At 39.3% G+C, this 16056-nt stretch overlaps 1 protein-coding gene across 1 annotated transcript; it reads left to right on the top strand.

Annotated features, from left to right (window-relative positions):
- Positions 1–450: 450 nt before the first annotated feature.
- Positions 451–1147, top strand: LOC104875771 (RNA polymerase II subunit A C-terminal domain phosphatase SSU72-like). Its single transcript, XM_033760545.1, has one exon. It carries the CDS (start codon positions 557–559, stop codon positions 1139–1141), a length of 585 nt encoding a protein of 194 aa, XP_033616436.1. The 5' UTR covers positions 451–556; the 3' UTR covers positions 1142–1147.
- Positions 1148–16056: the final 14909 nt, after the last annotated feature.

The raw sequence follows: 16056 nt of genomic DNA, 5'->3' as shown, positions 1-16056 counted from the left end.
GTTAAAAGACAACTTTGACATAATTGTGTTTGCTACAATCAAAACAAAAGAAATGATTAAAGGTGAAAATTCTGGAGTTGCAAAATAAAATTACGAATCTGGCGTGTAGGCTTAACAGCAGATTGGACATATGAACCAGAAAACAGGTCAGAAAATATCCATACTGCACGATGGAAAGAAAGGATAAAAAATATAGAAAGGAGAGTGCGTGGGTTCTATGATAAGGCCACGTTTATAGCTGTGGCGAGGGACACTAGTGGCCCGCACCCAGAAGACCTTGCTTCACAGGAGTGGAACCTGGGCACCAACCACATGCAGCATGCTCCGGGAAATTGTGCTTTGGCTGCGTGGCTGCCCTCCACCCGGACTGGCCCGGAAGGGGCGGGCTTCTTTGTGACTTAGCCCTACGTTATGGGGTGGTGCTTTTCCTCACTCACACTAACGCGCATGCTCAGTGCCTGACTTCGCAGCACCGCAGACTCCATTTTGATAGCGGCGAAGCCCAGCGACTGAGCGGAAACTCCGGAGGCCGAAGCAGTATAGGTGGTGCGGCACCATGCCTAGAGTTCCGCTAAAACTGGCGGTAGTGTGCTCCAGCAATCAGAACCGGAGTATGGAGGCGCACCATATCCTCAGCAAACGAGGATTCAACATCCGGTCCTTTGGAGCAGGAACTCACGTGAAGATTCCAGGACGAACCTTTGACAAGCCGAATATTTATGATTTCCAGACAACATATGAAGAGATATACAAGGATCTTGAAAGGAAAGATAAGAAATTTTATACACAGAATGGCATTTTCCATATGCTAGATAGAAATAAGAGAATCAAGCCTCGGCCAGAAAGGTTCCAGGACTGCAAGGATTTGTTTGATCTTATTCTCACTTGTGAAGAGCGAGTCTACGACCAAGTGGTGGAACATCTGAATTCCAGAGAACGGGAGACCTGCCAGCCAGTGCATGTGATCAACGTGGACATCGAGGACAACTTTGAAGAGGCCACCCTCGGGTCGTTCCTCATCTGTGACATCTGCCAGCGTATCCAGCTCACTGAAGACATGGACAGTGAGATCCAGAAGGTGCTGCAGGAGTTGGAGAAGAAGACCAGCAAGACCTTCCTGCACACTCTCTTCTTCTACTAAAGAGAACTGCTGCCCATCCTCCAAATCCATCTGGAGATTTGCTAGGACTTTTTCCTTCCTAATTCTTGTCTTTGACTGTTAGGCATTCTGCCAGTGAATGGGTAGTATTAGATTGTGGGGATCATGAGTATTGGTTGTAAGTATTGTTAACTCTAGTAACTCCATATGTGTTAAGTTTCTCCAGTTTAGCAGGTAGAGTGTTTCCTTTGTGGAATTCCTGAAAGTTGCAATTTCTTGTCTCTGACCTTTAGATGTGTGGTTGTCCGGGTTACTACTACTCACGGTGGGTTGTTTTGGTGAACCTGCTTGCTCTTTTCCTGTGTGACCTTTCAGTTACTATGGTAAACCCATCCCATAATAGTTTGTGGTTTTTTTGCTTTAAAAGGCCGGTGCTTGCCGGCAATAAACGTCTCCTTGATCAGACTCTTGTCTTGGCGTCCTTCCTTTCTCTCTGCCCCATCTCCACCCCGCTGCTCTTTCAGGTTTGAGACACTGCTGGACAGTGCTCTGCGTCGCCGGCTCGCGACAAGTGGCGCCCGAACAGGGACCTGGAATTGAAGCAGCGATGGGTGAGCAATCCGTGAAGCCTGCTGTCAAAAAGGGTTCGGCCGAACTGAAACAAGGAGGACACCGCTGTCTGGAACGCCCGGCGGGGAAAATCCTCGGAAGAAGCAGGTACCAATGGGGCACATAGGATCTAAGACAAAACTCAGCGTAGCAATTCAGTGTTTACTCAGGGAGAAAGGAATTAAGGCAAAGAAAAAGTCATTGTTTCAATTTCTTGATTGTGTGAATGAAACTTGTCTATGGTTCAGTGATGTAGAGGAAATAACTGACGATGTTTGGGATAGAGTAGGAGGAAAATTAAATGAAAAATTAAGGAGTCATAATTCTGACAGTGTACTAGCCGTTACATTTTCTTTCTGGTCTTTAATAAATGAGTGCTTACAAAAAAGGGATGTACAAGGCTTAGATAAACACCTTCGCTTACATAGTGTTAACCCCTCAGATGGGGACACAAGCTCTCCCCATGGGAGTATTTGGACCCCTTCCGAAAGGCAGTGTTGGAATAATCCTAGGAAGGAGTAGTTGGATTTTAAAAGGGCTTCATATTCATCCAGGAGTCATAGACACAGATTCTACGGGTGAAATAAAAATATTAGCTTCATCACCTGATGGCATTACTGTTATCCCTGCTCAGGAGCGGATAGCACAGATATTGCTTTGTCCTTATATAGAACAAGGAAGGTTTTTATTTCCTCAAAATAGGCAAAATAGAGCCTTTGGGTCTTCTGATGCATTTTGGGTCACGCCTATCCAACAAGATAAACCTGAATTAACAATTTGGATTAATAAAAAACAATTCAAGGGAATTTTAGATACTGGAGCTGATGTGAGTGTGATAGCTCAACAACATTGGCCCAAGAATTGGCCTGTCCAAGATACAGCCACCAGCTTAAAGATTTATTGTGTGTTGGTGGTGCTAGAGTAGGGCACCAACAATTGTGTAATTTATTAGAATTTGTAGAAATAGTTTGTCCTTGGTTTCCTTTCTTTGCTTCTGTGTCTTTCTTTTCCTGTTAATATCTGAATTGGTAATTTGTGATCGGGATCATTTTGGAGGGAGGGAGGTCCAGGCAGACGTGCTAGTGGACTCCCCGCAGCAGGGCCGGAGAGGTTCTTTGCCCCTCTGGTAGGAACTCTGTCTCTCTGTTTATGGGGAGGGAGGTTGATTTTTTTCCCCTCCTCAAGACCCTCTGGTCAGAGTGTTCTTCTGGTTTTGGAATGGGAGATTAAGGAGATTCCCTGACAGAGTCCCTGGTTCTTCTTTCGGTTTGGTTTTCATAAGTCTTTGTCTTACATTGTTTGGCTTCTTTTGCTCCAGCCTAGGAGTTGCTCACACTTCTGCTCTGCGACAGTCAGCTGTTAGTGAAAACTAGTTTTGGTAACACTTCTTGTGCATTGTTTTATACTGCGATTATAGGGTTAACTTGCTCTTTTAGGTTAATGGGCCAGATCTTGGGGCTACAGAAGAATATATGTTATGGGGTTATAATTTGGTTTAGTCCTTTTCTTTGAAAAGTTTTCACTTTTAATTGTGAAGGTGAAATATTTAGCATGATTTGTAAGCTCAGACATGTCTTCTTTTTGTGTTTGAACTTCTTGATGAGGTTAAGATGTTGTGATAGCTATTATTGCTGCAAGAAAAGCACAGAATTCTGCTTGTGTTTGAGGGTTAGAGAAGGAATTAACATTTTGAGGTAATATGCAAGGACGTTCAGTGTTGAAGATAGAAACCTAATTGTTTTAGAAGATAAGGTAAGGTCATTACTTATATCTGTTTAGCTACTATAGCTACTCTTAACTATTTTAATTGTTTCTAAGATTATTTTGTATAAGCCTGCTAGTCTTAGCATGTGTATACTAGTGTCACTTCTTATGTATGGTATAATAGCTTTTGACACACAAATTGTGTGGATTTGTAGGATTTCTTTTAAATTATTTTATTGAGATAATCTTGTATATCATTATGTGATACAGTGTAGTATTTTATTACATTTACATATTGTGAAATGATCGACTCAGGATGCTTAGGTTATCTATCATTTCAAACATTTATCATTTCTTAGTGATGAGAACATTCAGAATCCTGTCTTGTAGCCATGTTGAAGTACTCTTCAGTATTGTTGACTATAATAATCAGTGTAATAGAATGCCAGAACTTATTCTTCCCATCTGGCTGTGACTTTGACTTTGTATCTGTTGACCAGCCTGTCCCTCCCCACACACACTCCAAGCGAGGGTATGTTCTAAACTGACTATAGACCAAAATAAAGAACAAAATAGTAGTTTGTTATAGAAGGCTGATAGTAAATGAGATAGAAAAATATTAGGAAAGCTATAAGTAAGAGTTGTACTTTTAACATGAAAGGTTTTTGTATGTTCCTCTTGTCTTTACCTAAGAATGTAGAGAATGTTTATGGAAATGATTTATAAAATGTTTGCTTGTTGGTTTCAAGTTTGTTATAAAAGGTTTACATTTACAGTCAAGAAGAGTATTCATTCCTTTAACCCTAATTCTACAAGAGATCTCTGTTAATTTTGATCTGCAAAAATTTTGACTAGTCATAACAAAAAGATTTTATAATTCAATTGGCCAAAACCATCTGAGTGCACTCGTTAAAATTGTCTTATATGTTTGTCTGTCTTAAATGTTCAAAGATGTTTGTATGTTCTTGATCAAAATGACGTCAAATGCAAGTAGATTGTTGATTTCTACAACCTGGCTTTATAGGATCAAATAAAAAACTTAAAAGATAATTAAATACAACCTTTAAGTTTGGATACGCTCCTGTTGGTGAATAAAGAAGCAGCTGCTCAGAAAATTTATTCTGATCTTTGTTCACTAATGGAAGCTACCAAAATAATTTTCATAGCCTTATAAAAAGATATGCCTTGTTAAATATGTTGTTAAAAATGTCTATATTGGTTATCATCAAAGGTCTGAATTGTAAATATGTTATTGTAACATGTTTCTGATGGTTATCTTCACAATATACTATTTTCTATTTAAAAAAAAAAACAAAAAAAAAAGGGGGGAAGATCCTGTTGATACAAAGCTACATTTAAGGACATAAGAATTCATGTCTGGTATACAGGATGTATTTATATTGTTTGACCATGCAGGTTTTCCAGCATATTGTTTATGATAATAACCTTTTGGTCCAGGTATTCTCCTTTTTCTTCTGTTCCACCTACTTTGGTTACAGATATGTTTATAGACCTACCACTATCCCTGAACAGCTTGATATGCTGGGTTTCCACTGAGGAGACTGGATTGGGACCCCAACACTGGAGCAGCAGAGAGAACTCTAGGATGTGTCTCGGTGCACAAGCAGAGACTTTATTGTCCAGAACAAGGATTTAATGGGACTGGTGAATTAATAAGACATCTCAAGGGTTTTTGGACTGGTCACTCGAATATTCCATGGACTTAAGCTTGTCTGTAGGACTTTGGTGAGCAGATTCACGTTTTCCTCAAACCAACATTTGGAAACCTGCTGCTGCATTGGGAGAAATACGCTTATTGTCAGATGTCAAAGTTACTAGCCTTAGTTTGAATGTTTTTGGCATGGGGCCTCTAATATGTGAAATATCATAAATACTGTGTTATCTCAAATCAGGTTTATATACAGCGCAAAACATTACATGCGCTCATGGCCCTTAAGGAAGGGTCCTCCGAAAATTTGGGCATTTACCTCGCTCAGATAAAAAGAGCTTCAGTGAGGGTCCGGAAAGTCAAAGACGGGTAAGAGGAAAAGGTTTGACTGATCAACCTAAGACAGGGGCTTCTGTTAAATCTTCATCATGTTATAGGCCTGTAAGACAGATGACCCCAATGACGGGTAAGACAGCCAAATGCTTTTCCCAACCTAAGACAGGCTCGGACATGCCTATACTTTCTCTTAAGCTTCTTCTTGCTATGGAACCAAAGTTTTAAAACAAAAAGGGAGGAATTGTGGGGATCATGAGTATTGGTTGTAAGTATTGTTAACTCTAGTAACTCCATATGTGTTAAGTTTCTCCAGTTTAGCAGGTAGAGTGTTTCCTTTGTGGAATTCCTGAAAGTTACAGTTTCTTGTCTCTGACCTTTAGATGTGTGGTTGTCCGGGTTACTACTACTCACGGTGGGTTGTTTTGGTGAACCTGTTTGCTCTTTTCCTGTGTGACCTTTCAGTTACTATGGTAAACCCATCCCATAATAGTTTGTGGTTTTTTTGCTTTAAAAGGCCGGTGCTTGCCGGCAATAAACGCCGCCTTGATCAGACTCTTGTCTTGGCGTCCTTCCTTTCTCTCTGCCCCATCTCCACCCCGCTGCTCTTTCAGGTTTGAGACACTGCTGGACAGTGCTCTGCGTCGCCGGCTCGCGACATTAGATCAATAAACTATGCATACAAAACTTAAAGATATGCATGAATATGACTAAAAATAAGGAAATGTTTAACATCCTGTTTTTATTTATAAGTGGGATATTGGTTATAAGGGTTTTTTTCCTGCAAAAAAGTTTTTATAGTGCACTACAACATACATAGGTCTTTATCTTTGCCTGTCTTTTCTTTGTGCACTAACTAGCTCAGCTGTATGAATACCTGAATAAAACAAGCTGTAACTTAGAAAAAAACTTGATATGATAAATGAATCCTACTGACTGTTAAAAATTCTTTACATTTACTTTTGAGTCTTGGAAAAAAGAAACACTGTAGGAGGAATATTTAATAAATATATGATTTCTAAGAATTTTCTAGAATTGAGTTTTATTTTGTTTTGTTTTGTTTTGTTTGGTTTTTTTGAGACAGGGTCTCACTATGTAGTTGAGACTGACCTGGAACTCACTATGTATCCCAGGCTGGTCTCGAACTCACAGCAATCCTCCTGCCTCAGCCTCCTGAGTGCTGGGATTACAGGCATGCGCCACCATGCCCGGCTTTAGAATTGAGTTTTAAATGCTTATGAACCCTTAGAAAGAGGGAAAGGTTAGGCCTAGAAAATTTGGGGTCCAAGCACCTAGATTGTCAATTTAAGGAGCTGTATTTTGAGGTGTGGACACATTTAGAACATTGACCTAAGTGCCAAGGTGGGGTCCCAGAAACCCAAGAAGGGATGAAGACCTATTTGACTGAATAAATTAAGAACAGGAAGGAACAGCACATAAATACTTAGAGGAAGTCAAGAGTCCAATGAGAAAGCTGAGCTTAATTATTATTATGGTTTGAATATCAAATGTCTCCCAAAGACCATTTGTTAAAGTCTTGGTCATCAGCCTGTGGCACTACTGAGAGGTAGTGGAACTTTAAAGAGTCAGGGCTTGGTGAGGGGGAGTTAGGTCACTGGGGCTGTGCCCTTGAAGGGGATTTGGGGACCACAGCATGCCCCTTCTCTCTGCTTCCTGATTGTCATTAGCTTTGCTCTACTACATGTCCCTCACTATGATGTTCTGCCTCACTCCTAGTCCTAAAAACAACAGAACCAAGCAACCATGAATTAAAACCTCTAACATTGTGAACCAAATTAAATGTTTCTTCCTTTTAAAGGTTGGTTATTTCAAGTTTTATCACAGCAATGGAAAACTGAGTAACACAATCATGAAATCCAAACAGATAGGAAGGAACAAGACAAAAAAATCCCACACATTGGGACCTAGGAAGAATTGAAATAGAATAAGAAACTAGAGCCCTTCAAAGTTGTAATATCCTGTGGGGTGTGGTGGCACATGCCTGTAATCTCAGCACTTAGGAGGCTGAGGCAGGAGGATTGCTGTGAGTTTGAGGCCAGCCTGGCCTACATAGTGAGTTTAAGGCCAGTTTGAACTAACAGCAAGATCTTGTCTCAAAAAACTAAAACAAAAGTTGCAATATTCTACTATTATGGCTTGTATCTAAATGATCCTCAAAGCCTTATGTGCTCATAGGTGGGGCTTTTGTGTGTGATGCTGAATGAGAGTGTGTGACACCGGTATTAAAGGTGTGTGATAACTAAATGGGTTGAATGTAGTTCTGGGTTTGGATAATGGAAGCTACACCATCAGTGTGGGTGGCATCAATTAAAATGTTTGTATCCCGAATGGAATATAAAGGATAGAAAGAAGGCAAGTGCCCTGCTGCTTCACTGCTTTCTGCCTACCATGCCATGGACTGTTTCTCCTCTGCAATGCCTCTCTGCCATGCCACCCTGACTTGGAGCCAGCTAACTATGGACTGAAACCTCTACAAACTGTGAACTGAAATAAACCTGACCTCCTTTAACTTGTGGGTGTCAGGTATTTTGTCCCAGCAATGAGAAAGGGAACTAAGACACCTACCCATACAATGTAAACAGATTCTGAGTATCTGCAGCAAATGGCTTAATTTGGCTTAAAGGCATAGTACTAGGGTAAACGATCAAAGTCTTTAAAGGAAGTAATAACATACTCCCAAATGTGTTTTATAATGATATCCCTCTAAATGTGAGAAGTGAACTAGAGAATTTATTGTTATGGCTGTGTTTAGATGTCCCCCCAAAGCCTCCTGCAGATGAGGTGGGGCTTTCTTTTTCAGGGGTAGTTGAATCTAGAATGTGTGATGCTGAGATTAAGGGCAAGTGATTACTAAACCACTACATGTGAGTGATAGGTTTAGGACCGCCCTAATCCCAGTAGTCTGGATGGGACAAAGGACGCAGAAAGATACATGAAGGCCTCTCTTGTTGCCTTTTCTACCTTGTGCATGCTATGTTGCTTCTCCTCTATGAGTCCTGTTTGCCTTTCCTGTCTTGGAGGCAGCCAATTATGGTCTGAAACCTGTATGAAATGTAAGCAAAACAAGTCCTTTCCCCTTTAACTTTTGGTGCTGGGTATTTTGTCTCAGCAATGAGAGAAAAGTAAGACACACTTATGATGGTTTTAATCTCGGGATTGAGGATTAGGCAGTCTTGAGTACAAACCCTGATTCTACCTCAGTGACAGTAGCTCTGTTCCCTAGGGCATATTAAATTCTCTAGGCTTCAGCTTTCCCATCTGTAAATTGGGCATCTTCATAGGGTTATTTTGAAGTTAGTAAGATGATGCATTTGAAGTGCTCAGCCCCATGCCTGACCTGCAGTGAGCATGCAGTAAGCATACAGTGAGTAATGATAGGGCTTTTCTGAGGAGAAACCGGAGGAGGCAAGATAAACTAGGATGGTACTGAGATGCACTAAGGGAACCTGGGGAATCCATGCATGGGCCTGTCAATACCTAAAAGAATGAGAAGGGAAGAACATATAGCAGGGCTTGAGGCCAGAGACTGAACGTGCATGAGGGGGTGTACAATCAGTGAAATAAAGCTGAGAAGGAACAGAAGAGTCCCTTCCAACTCTTCCCAGGCATGTGCCCCTGTCCAATCTTGTGTAGATGACTAAGCCCTAAACACGGGTAGCATTGACAGCCATAGGCCTCCTGAAGCAAATGCATGCATGAATACACAAAACGCTCATTTGGTTTTCAAAACTGAAGAGGCCCTTTGTAGCCCAATATTCTGTGAAACTGCACAAGCCCAGTGTGAATTTTGACCAGAGGCAAACACTATTTTTCATGATCAGTCATGGCACGGCCTTCAACAACTTGCACAAGTCCAGCAGATTATTAATTTCTCATAGAACTAAAGAAACAATTCAAAAAATATTAATGGAAATCTTACTTGATTAGTTCATCTACTCCCCCTTTCCACATGGCCACTTTCTCAGCCCAACCTAATACTTAAGAGCAACAGTTCAGAACAGATGCTGCTTATTTTCTCAGCCCAAGCAAGCTGTACTGCGAAAGAGGTTAATAGGAGATTGCAAGTCCCTTTGAAGTTTCTGTTTTCTCTTGTTTGCATTTAGACAAAAGTACGTCAGTCTATCAAAGGATTTCCTGAGTCTCCATTCCCTGTATGACAAGATGAGGTATGAAAGCCAAATAAAAGATTTCAATATGTGGGTGCCACCAGTAGATGGTTTGCCTCGGTTGTTTTTGGTTGCTCTAGGTCCACCACTGAAGGAACCTGGCAGAGGGCAGGATGCAGAGATATAGAGGAGGAAAATCTTTTCATTGCTCTGATACCTTACATGGTCGCATAACAAAAGTCCTGTTTTCCCCAAATTAACCTCTCCATTTCCAGCCCTAAGAAAGATAGTTTAATAGGCAAAGTGATATCTGGTATCCTCACCTGCTTGTATCTCCTGTCCATTGTCCCCTTCCCCAACATCGAACCTCAAATTGCTCTCACACGGTGCCTTGCTCTAGGCCCTCAGATTGTGCTCCTTTTTTTGTGATTTGGACCTTTCATTTCCCTACCTTTGTCCCACAGAACCTAAGCTAATATGCACATTCACTTTAGCGATGTAGGGGAGGGAGCTATACACATTGGCATGTTCAGGAAAGTAGGAGCCTGGTAAAAGTCACTTTTAAGCAGTGATATCTGATCTCTGCCAGAAAGAATGGTACCTGGAAGGAGTTGAGAGGATTTGAACAAGCACAGTATTTTGACACCTTCGCTCTTTTCAACTCTGGCTAAATTCAGCATTAATTCAGGTTGCTCCCAGTTTTCGTATCTATTCAAGGGCAACTACTTGTGGACTTACTTGGGAGAGGTACCATGCCCACCTGGCTCATCGTTATGCCCACTCACATACAGCACCCTAATCAACACCTATGTCTGGCACGGAGAGTTCCACAATTGTTCCCCAGACTTAGTGAGAATGGATACGGTATTGTTGATTTTTTTCATAATGAACCCAGAGATAGCAAGGAACACTTCTCCATCTTAGTACATCCGGGAAACATCAGTTTTAATATTTTCTGGGGATTGTATAATCATTCAATAATTAATGCTCATGATCTCTTGTGGAATTAGTTATCTTTATGAATGTTTTAGAAAGGATTTATGATGAAATTAAAAAAGAGAGGCAAAATTTAAGTTTGAACTGCAGATGGAAATTGTTGAAAGCTAGATTCAGGCCAGTCTATGCATAAAGATATTAATTAATGACAGCAATGGTGAAGATTCTAAGATGGCTATTTTCTAATTGGGAATCCTCAGCTATATACTTAGCACATTTGTCTTAATCCTAATAAGACATAATTTGACAAAAGGGAAAAACAGTTGTCTTTAAAGTTGCCTATCAAATTCTATTCTCAAGTGTTCCCCCATCCCAATTAAAGGCATCATGGCCTTCCCAGATAGTCAAGATTATTATAGTTTTCTTTCCCCTCCAGTTCACACTCATTCAAGTACAACCGTCTCAGTCTGTTTTAGTTTTCTTACTGTTACTACTCTAGTTTCAACCTATATCTATCTGGAAGAGTAAAATAGCCTAAGTCTTATCCCTACAGTCATTATTATTTCCTGACAACCTATACTTCTCAGATCAGTACAATTTTTATGCTCTTTAGAAACAAATCAGGAATCCAGGATGGTGACCTATGCATATAGTCCAGCTATTCAGGAGGCTGAGGCAGGAGGATCATTAAAACCCAGGAATTCAAGTCCAGCCTGGGCAGCATAGTGAGCCCTTCTCTCAAGAGAACCAGAAAAATTAAAAACCCCACAATTTTGTTCATGTTGTTTCCTTGCCTCTCGTCGCATTTTAAATAAAACTGAAACTCTTCCAAGGCCAGTAAGCCTTATACTTTCTAGTTGCTCTATGACCTTACATCTTTTCACTCTTTCCTTTGCTTTTTATATTCCTGTCATAACATTCTTATCATTTTACTATTGTTTAAAAATAGCAAGTTTCGGCTAGACGTGGTAGAACATGCCTGTAATCCCAGCACTTGGGAAGCTGAGGCAGGAGGACTGCTGTGAGTTCGAGACCAGCCTGGGCTACATAGTGAGTTCCAGGTCAGTCTCAACTACATAGCGAGACCCGGTCTCAAAAAACCAAAAACATAAAAATAGCAAGTTTAGCTAGGCATGGTGGCCTATAATCCCAGCACTTGGGAGGTTGAGACAGGAGGATTTCCATGAGTTCAAGGCCAGCCTAAGCTATACAGCAAGAGCATGTCTCCAAAAAACAAACAAAAAAAATGGTAAGTTTATTTCTATTTTAGAATCTTTATACTTACAGTTTATGGACCCTTGTTCCTGTGTTGCTAGCATCATTATTAATACAACAGGTATTTATTGAACCAGCTAAACCTGTAGAGTGCAAAGCAACTTTATTCTTTCTTAATTTATTTATTTTATTAGCACATGTCAGCAGTACGTGAAGTTAACGTTCATTTTAAGGAGTAGGTACATGTACTTAACATATCTTGATTTTTTTATTTCCCTCCCTCCCTCTGTCTTTAGATCCCCTTTCCCCATTTTCATTATTATGTTATAATTATTATCAGTTCAAGTTTGCAACATATAATGTTTATATTCATTGTGGGCATGTGGTATACGTACATGATGCATTTTAAATGCTTTCACATCCCCTTTTCCTCTTCACCCCCACTCTCGTCTCTTTTGTCCAACTACTTTTCAGATGTGAATGAAATCCTGGACTGAGCCCATAGCTTATTTGATAACTTTTAGATATGAAAATGTCTAGAAAAAGCTGAAGTTTTAGTTCTCACTCACTGTGGGTCATTTAGAAATTCTTGGGACATTTTTGGTTGTTGCAGTGATTGGAGGTGAAATTAAGTGGCATTTGCTAAATAAGGTCAAGGAACCCATGATTTCTGCTGCTAAGTGAACCCTTGTTCCAGGTACTCCGACACTTTCAGATGTCCTTGTAGACATTCATGTAGGCAAGAAAAACATACACATACAAACTAATTTTTGCCCTGGTTTACTACACACTAAAGTTTTCTAGAATTTCAAACATTAAAAAGATAAAGGATAATTATACACTGCATTTTTCAGAAATTTATCAAGAGTTGTGAACTATTTCAGAAAATTATTCCTCTGGTGCACCATTTGTAGTATATAAATGACCAATATGATACACTCGTGTCAGATTTTCATTAGTAGCTGTTGTAGGAATGGAAGTTTTATGTGCATTTAGAGGGAGGTACTTTGTGTATAAAGGGAGGCACTTAGTTCTTATTTCAAATGACTAAGCAGAAAGGAAAGAAGCTGGCTCTACTCAGCTGAATACTGTCACTTCAATGCACACTTATTCGTTGTAAGAATTAGTTGCAAGCATTTGATTCACTGTGTCATCTAGTGTGGTCATGCCAAAGCATTTATATGTTGAAAGTTATTTTATTAGGAACTTTTTATTTCTCCCTCATATTATGGAGAATTATATTTCTTTATTTTTGAAATTTTGTATATAGGTGGCTTATATTATTTATAAATTCCACGTCGAGACATTAAAAAAGAATGTTATAAAATATTGATTATAAAAAGAAATCATTGAATCTGATATGATTGAAGACTACCTCAGATTCTCAAGAAATCTTACACTGTACCCCACCTCAGCCAGTGGGACTACAGCTGATTTGCAGTTCCTCTTCCTGCTTTGTCCTTAGAGAGGCCTGTAAATCCAATTTCAGCCAATCCCTGCTCCTCCAAATTCCAGAGGGCACTGTGGTTCATGTAGTTTCTAAAACTCCCTAACTTAATTTAAAGAAACAAGGAAAAGATGAGAAACATTATAATGCTTCAGTGACTCGCTCTCTAAGTATTTCACATCAATTCAACAATTTCTCTGTATTGATCTTGTGTACCCCGTGCAAGTAATGAGGTGAGGAGAACAAAGCAGCTCTTGCTTGCTACCTGTTCGGCAGATTCTCCATAGATTTTTTGACATCCTATTTTAGAATTCAACACAGTTTGAGGATCTCTGCTGCGACCCTGATGCAGGAAGGATACCATTTTCACATTCAAGATGAGAATTCCTCTAGGAGTAAGTTTGAATAGTGTGTGAGAATGTCATTCTTTAACTGTTCACTATATTTTAGCTCAAATGTTAGTATCAGTGACATGTTCCCACATCTGGCACCCAGAGTGAATATTTCCTGACATCTCGCTAATTTTAGTTACAATGATCTGGTAAAATCATTAGTATATTGTTTCACTGATTTGTTTTAAACAACCATTTAAAAGAGAAGAATTCACCAGGTGTGGTGGAATACCCTTGTAATGCCAATAATCTGGGAGGCTGAGACAGAAGGATCACAAGTTCAACTCCAACCTGGGCAGTTTAGCGACTACAGGGAGTCTATCTAAAACAAAAAATCTAAAAAGTACTGGGGTCATAGCATAGCGTGAAGACCCTGGACTCAATCCCCAGTACTTACAGCATAACAGTAAAAATAATAATAGTAATAACAATAGCAATTCATTTAAAATATTGTTTAAATTCAAGAGAGTATTTGATGTTTTAACTTCATTTGTACTTATCAAATGAAAGCATTACACTTCTGCAGTTTGCAACATTTCTTTTCTTTGCTTTTTTTTTTCTCTTTTTTGTAGATCTAGGATTGAACCCAAGGCCTTATGCATATTAGGAAAACATTCTACCACTGCACCACAGTGCCAGCCCTTTTTCACTGTTTTAAAATTAAAACACAAATAAAATTCTAAGTAGTATATAGAATGGCGTGATTGAAATAACTCAAATTCTGTGGGGTTTTTTCCTTTGCCTTTACAATTCCTGTTGCAGTACTTGCTTATTTTGAATGTATGACACATCTGCAACAATATGTAGTGACAAAGAAAGAAATTAGATATAATAATTATACTCTAAGGGAGTACCACTATACACATTCTCCCCGAATAAACATGGGCAGCTGAATACTTTTGCCAAGGGTCAACTATTTAGTTGCCAGTTCTGCAAATTGACTTGCACGCAAAATAAAAATATTTATTAAAGGATAAACAATCAAAGTAGAAATTTCTGAATGTCCTTTTTGGTTCTTTTTTTGGGGGGTACTAGGGAGCAAACTCAGGACCTTGTGCTTGCCAGGCAGGTATGTTACCACTATATCCCCCGCCCTTCTGAATGTAAGCCTTTAACAGGAAAATTCATATACAAACCATAGTATGTCCATACAATGGACTGCTGTTTAGCAACAGAAAGGAAAAAACTATTGAGCTATGATGTAACTTGGATGGATCAAGGTATTATGCTGACTGAGAAAGCAAATATCAAAATATTATACACTAAATGATTACACTTATGTAACATTATTGAAATAACAAAATTATAGAGATGGACAATAGATATGTAAGTGATTGCCAGGGGTTAGGAAGAAGGGGTGGATACAATTATAAAGGATAGCATAAAAGAAAGAGTTCTTTGTAGAAATTGAACAAGTCTGTATTCTGATTGTGATCTCATTTTATCACAAATTTGTATGCACACACACAGAAATGAGTGAATGTAAAACAGTGAAATTTAAGTAAGATTTATAGTCTAGTTAACAGTATTATGCAAACATCAACTTTCTGGTGTTGATAATTGGACTATAATTATGTAGGATGTTACCTTTGAGGAAAGTTGGGTAAAAAGCATAAAAAACTGTACCATTGTCATAAATTCTTTTGCAACTATGTTTGTTTTAAAATAAAAGCCACAAATCTGCTAATTGAATTCTTGCATGTATATTATTAACATTCACCAAGGAGCCAGACACCATAGCCCACCTGCAATCTCAGCTACTAAGAAAGCTGAAAGAAGGATCAAAATTTTGAGGCCAGCTTCAGCAATTTAGGAAGATCCTGTCTGAAAATAAAATAAAGGATGCGGATGTAGGTCAGTGGTAAGAGTGCCCCTGGGGTTTATCCCAAGTACCACAAACAAAACAAAACTTATCAAACAAAATAACATCAGGGGCATGACAGATTAGGAAGCTCCAGGCTATCCCTTGCCCCATGAAAACATTGGGTAAATAACGAGAAACCAGCAGGATGTGGTGATGCATGTCTGTAATCCCATCAATTTGGAAATCTGAGGCAGGAGGATCAAAAGTTCAAACCCAGCCTGGGTAATTTAGATTCTTAGCAAGATCCTATCTCTAAATAAATAATAAAAATAAGGGCTGAGAATATAGCTATGTGCAAAGGCTCTGGGTTCAATCCTCAGTGCCACAAAAGATAATTTTTAAAATAAAGAAATAAAAAATAAAACTAGAAACTGACTGAAATAACTTTATGGGCACTCTGGAAAGATAAGGTCAGTTAGATATCAATGCAATGAATTCAAACCAAAGCCCTATATTTACCCAACATTGCTAGTTGGGGTGCTTCTGTTTATGTTACTATCATTTACAACTTGTAAATCTTTTTTGTCAATTGCATTAGCAAATAGAACCATGGCAAAAACAAAATGAACAGGGCTGGGGATTTAGCTCAGTGGTGCCGTGTCTGCCTCACAAGGGCAAGACCCTGAGTTCAATCCCCGGTACCAGAAGGGGAAAAAAAGGA

The sequence above is a fragment of the Fukomys damarensis genome, unplaced genomic scaffold (assembly GCF_012274545.1).
Source record: "Fukomys damarensis isolate Sample0158 unplaced genomic scaffold, DMR_v1.0_HiC HiC_scaffold_39, whole genome shotgun sequence".
In the NCBI taxonomy this organism is placed as follows: Eukaryota; Metazoa; Chordata; class Mammalia; order Rodentia; family Bathyergidae; genus Fukomys; species Fukomys damarensis.
The sequence above is the reverse complement of the archived record's forward strand: the minus strand, read 5'-3'. Positions and strand labels throughout refer to the sequence as shown.

Excerpts from the sequence above, each read along its gene's own strand:
- LOC104875771 (XM_033760545.1), top strand. The coding sequence starts at position 557 with ATGCCTAGAGTTCCGCTAAAACTGGCGGTAGTGTGCTCCAGCAATCAG.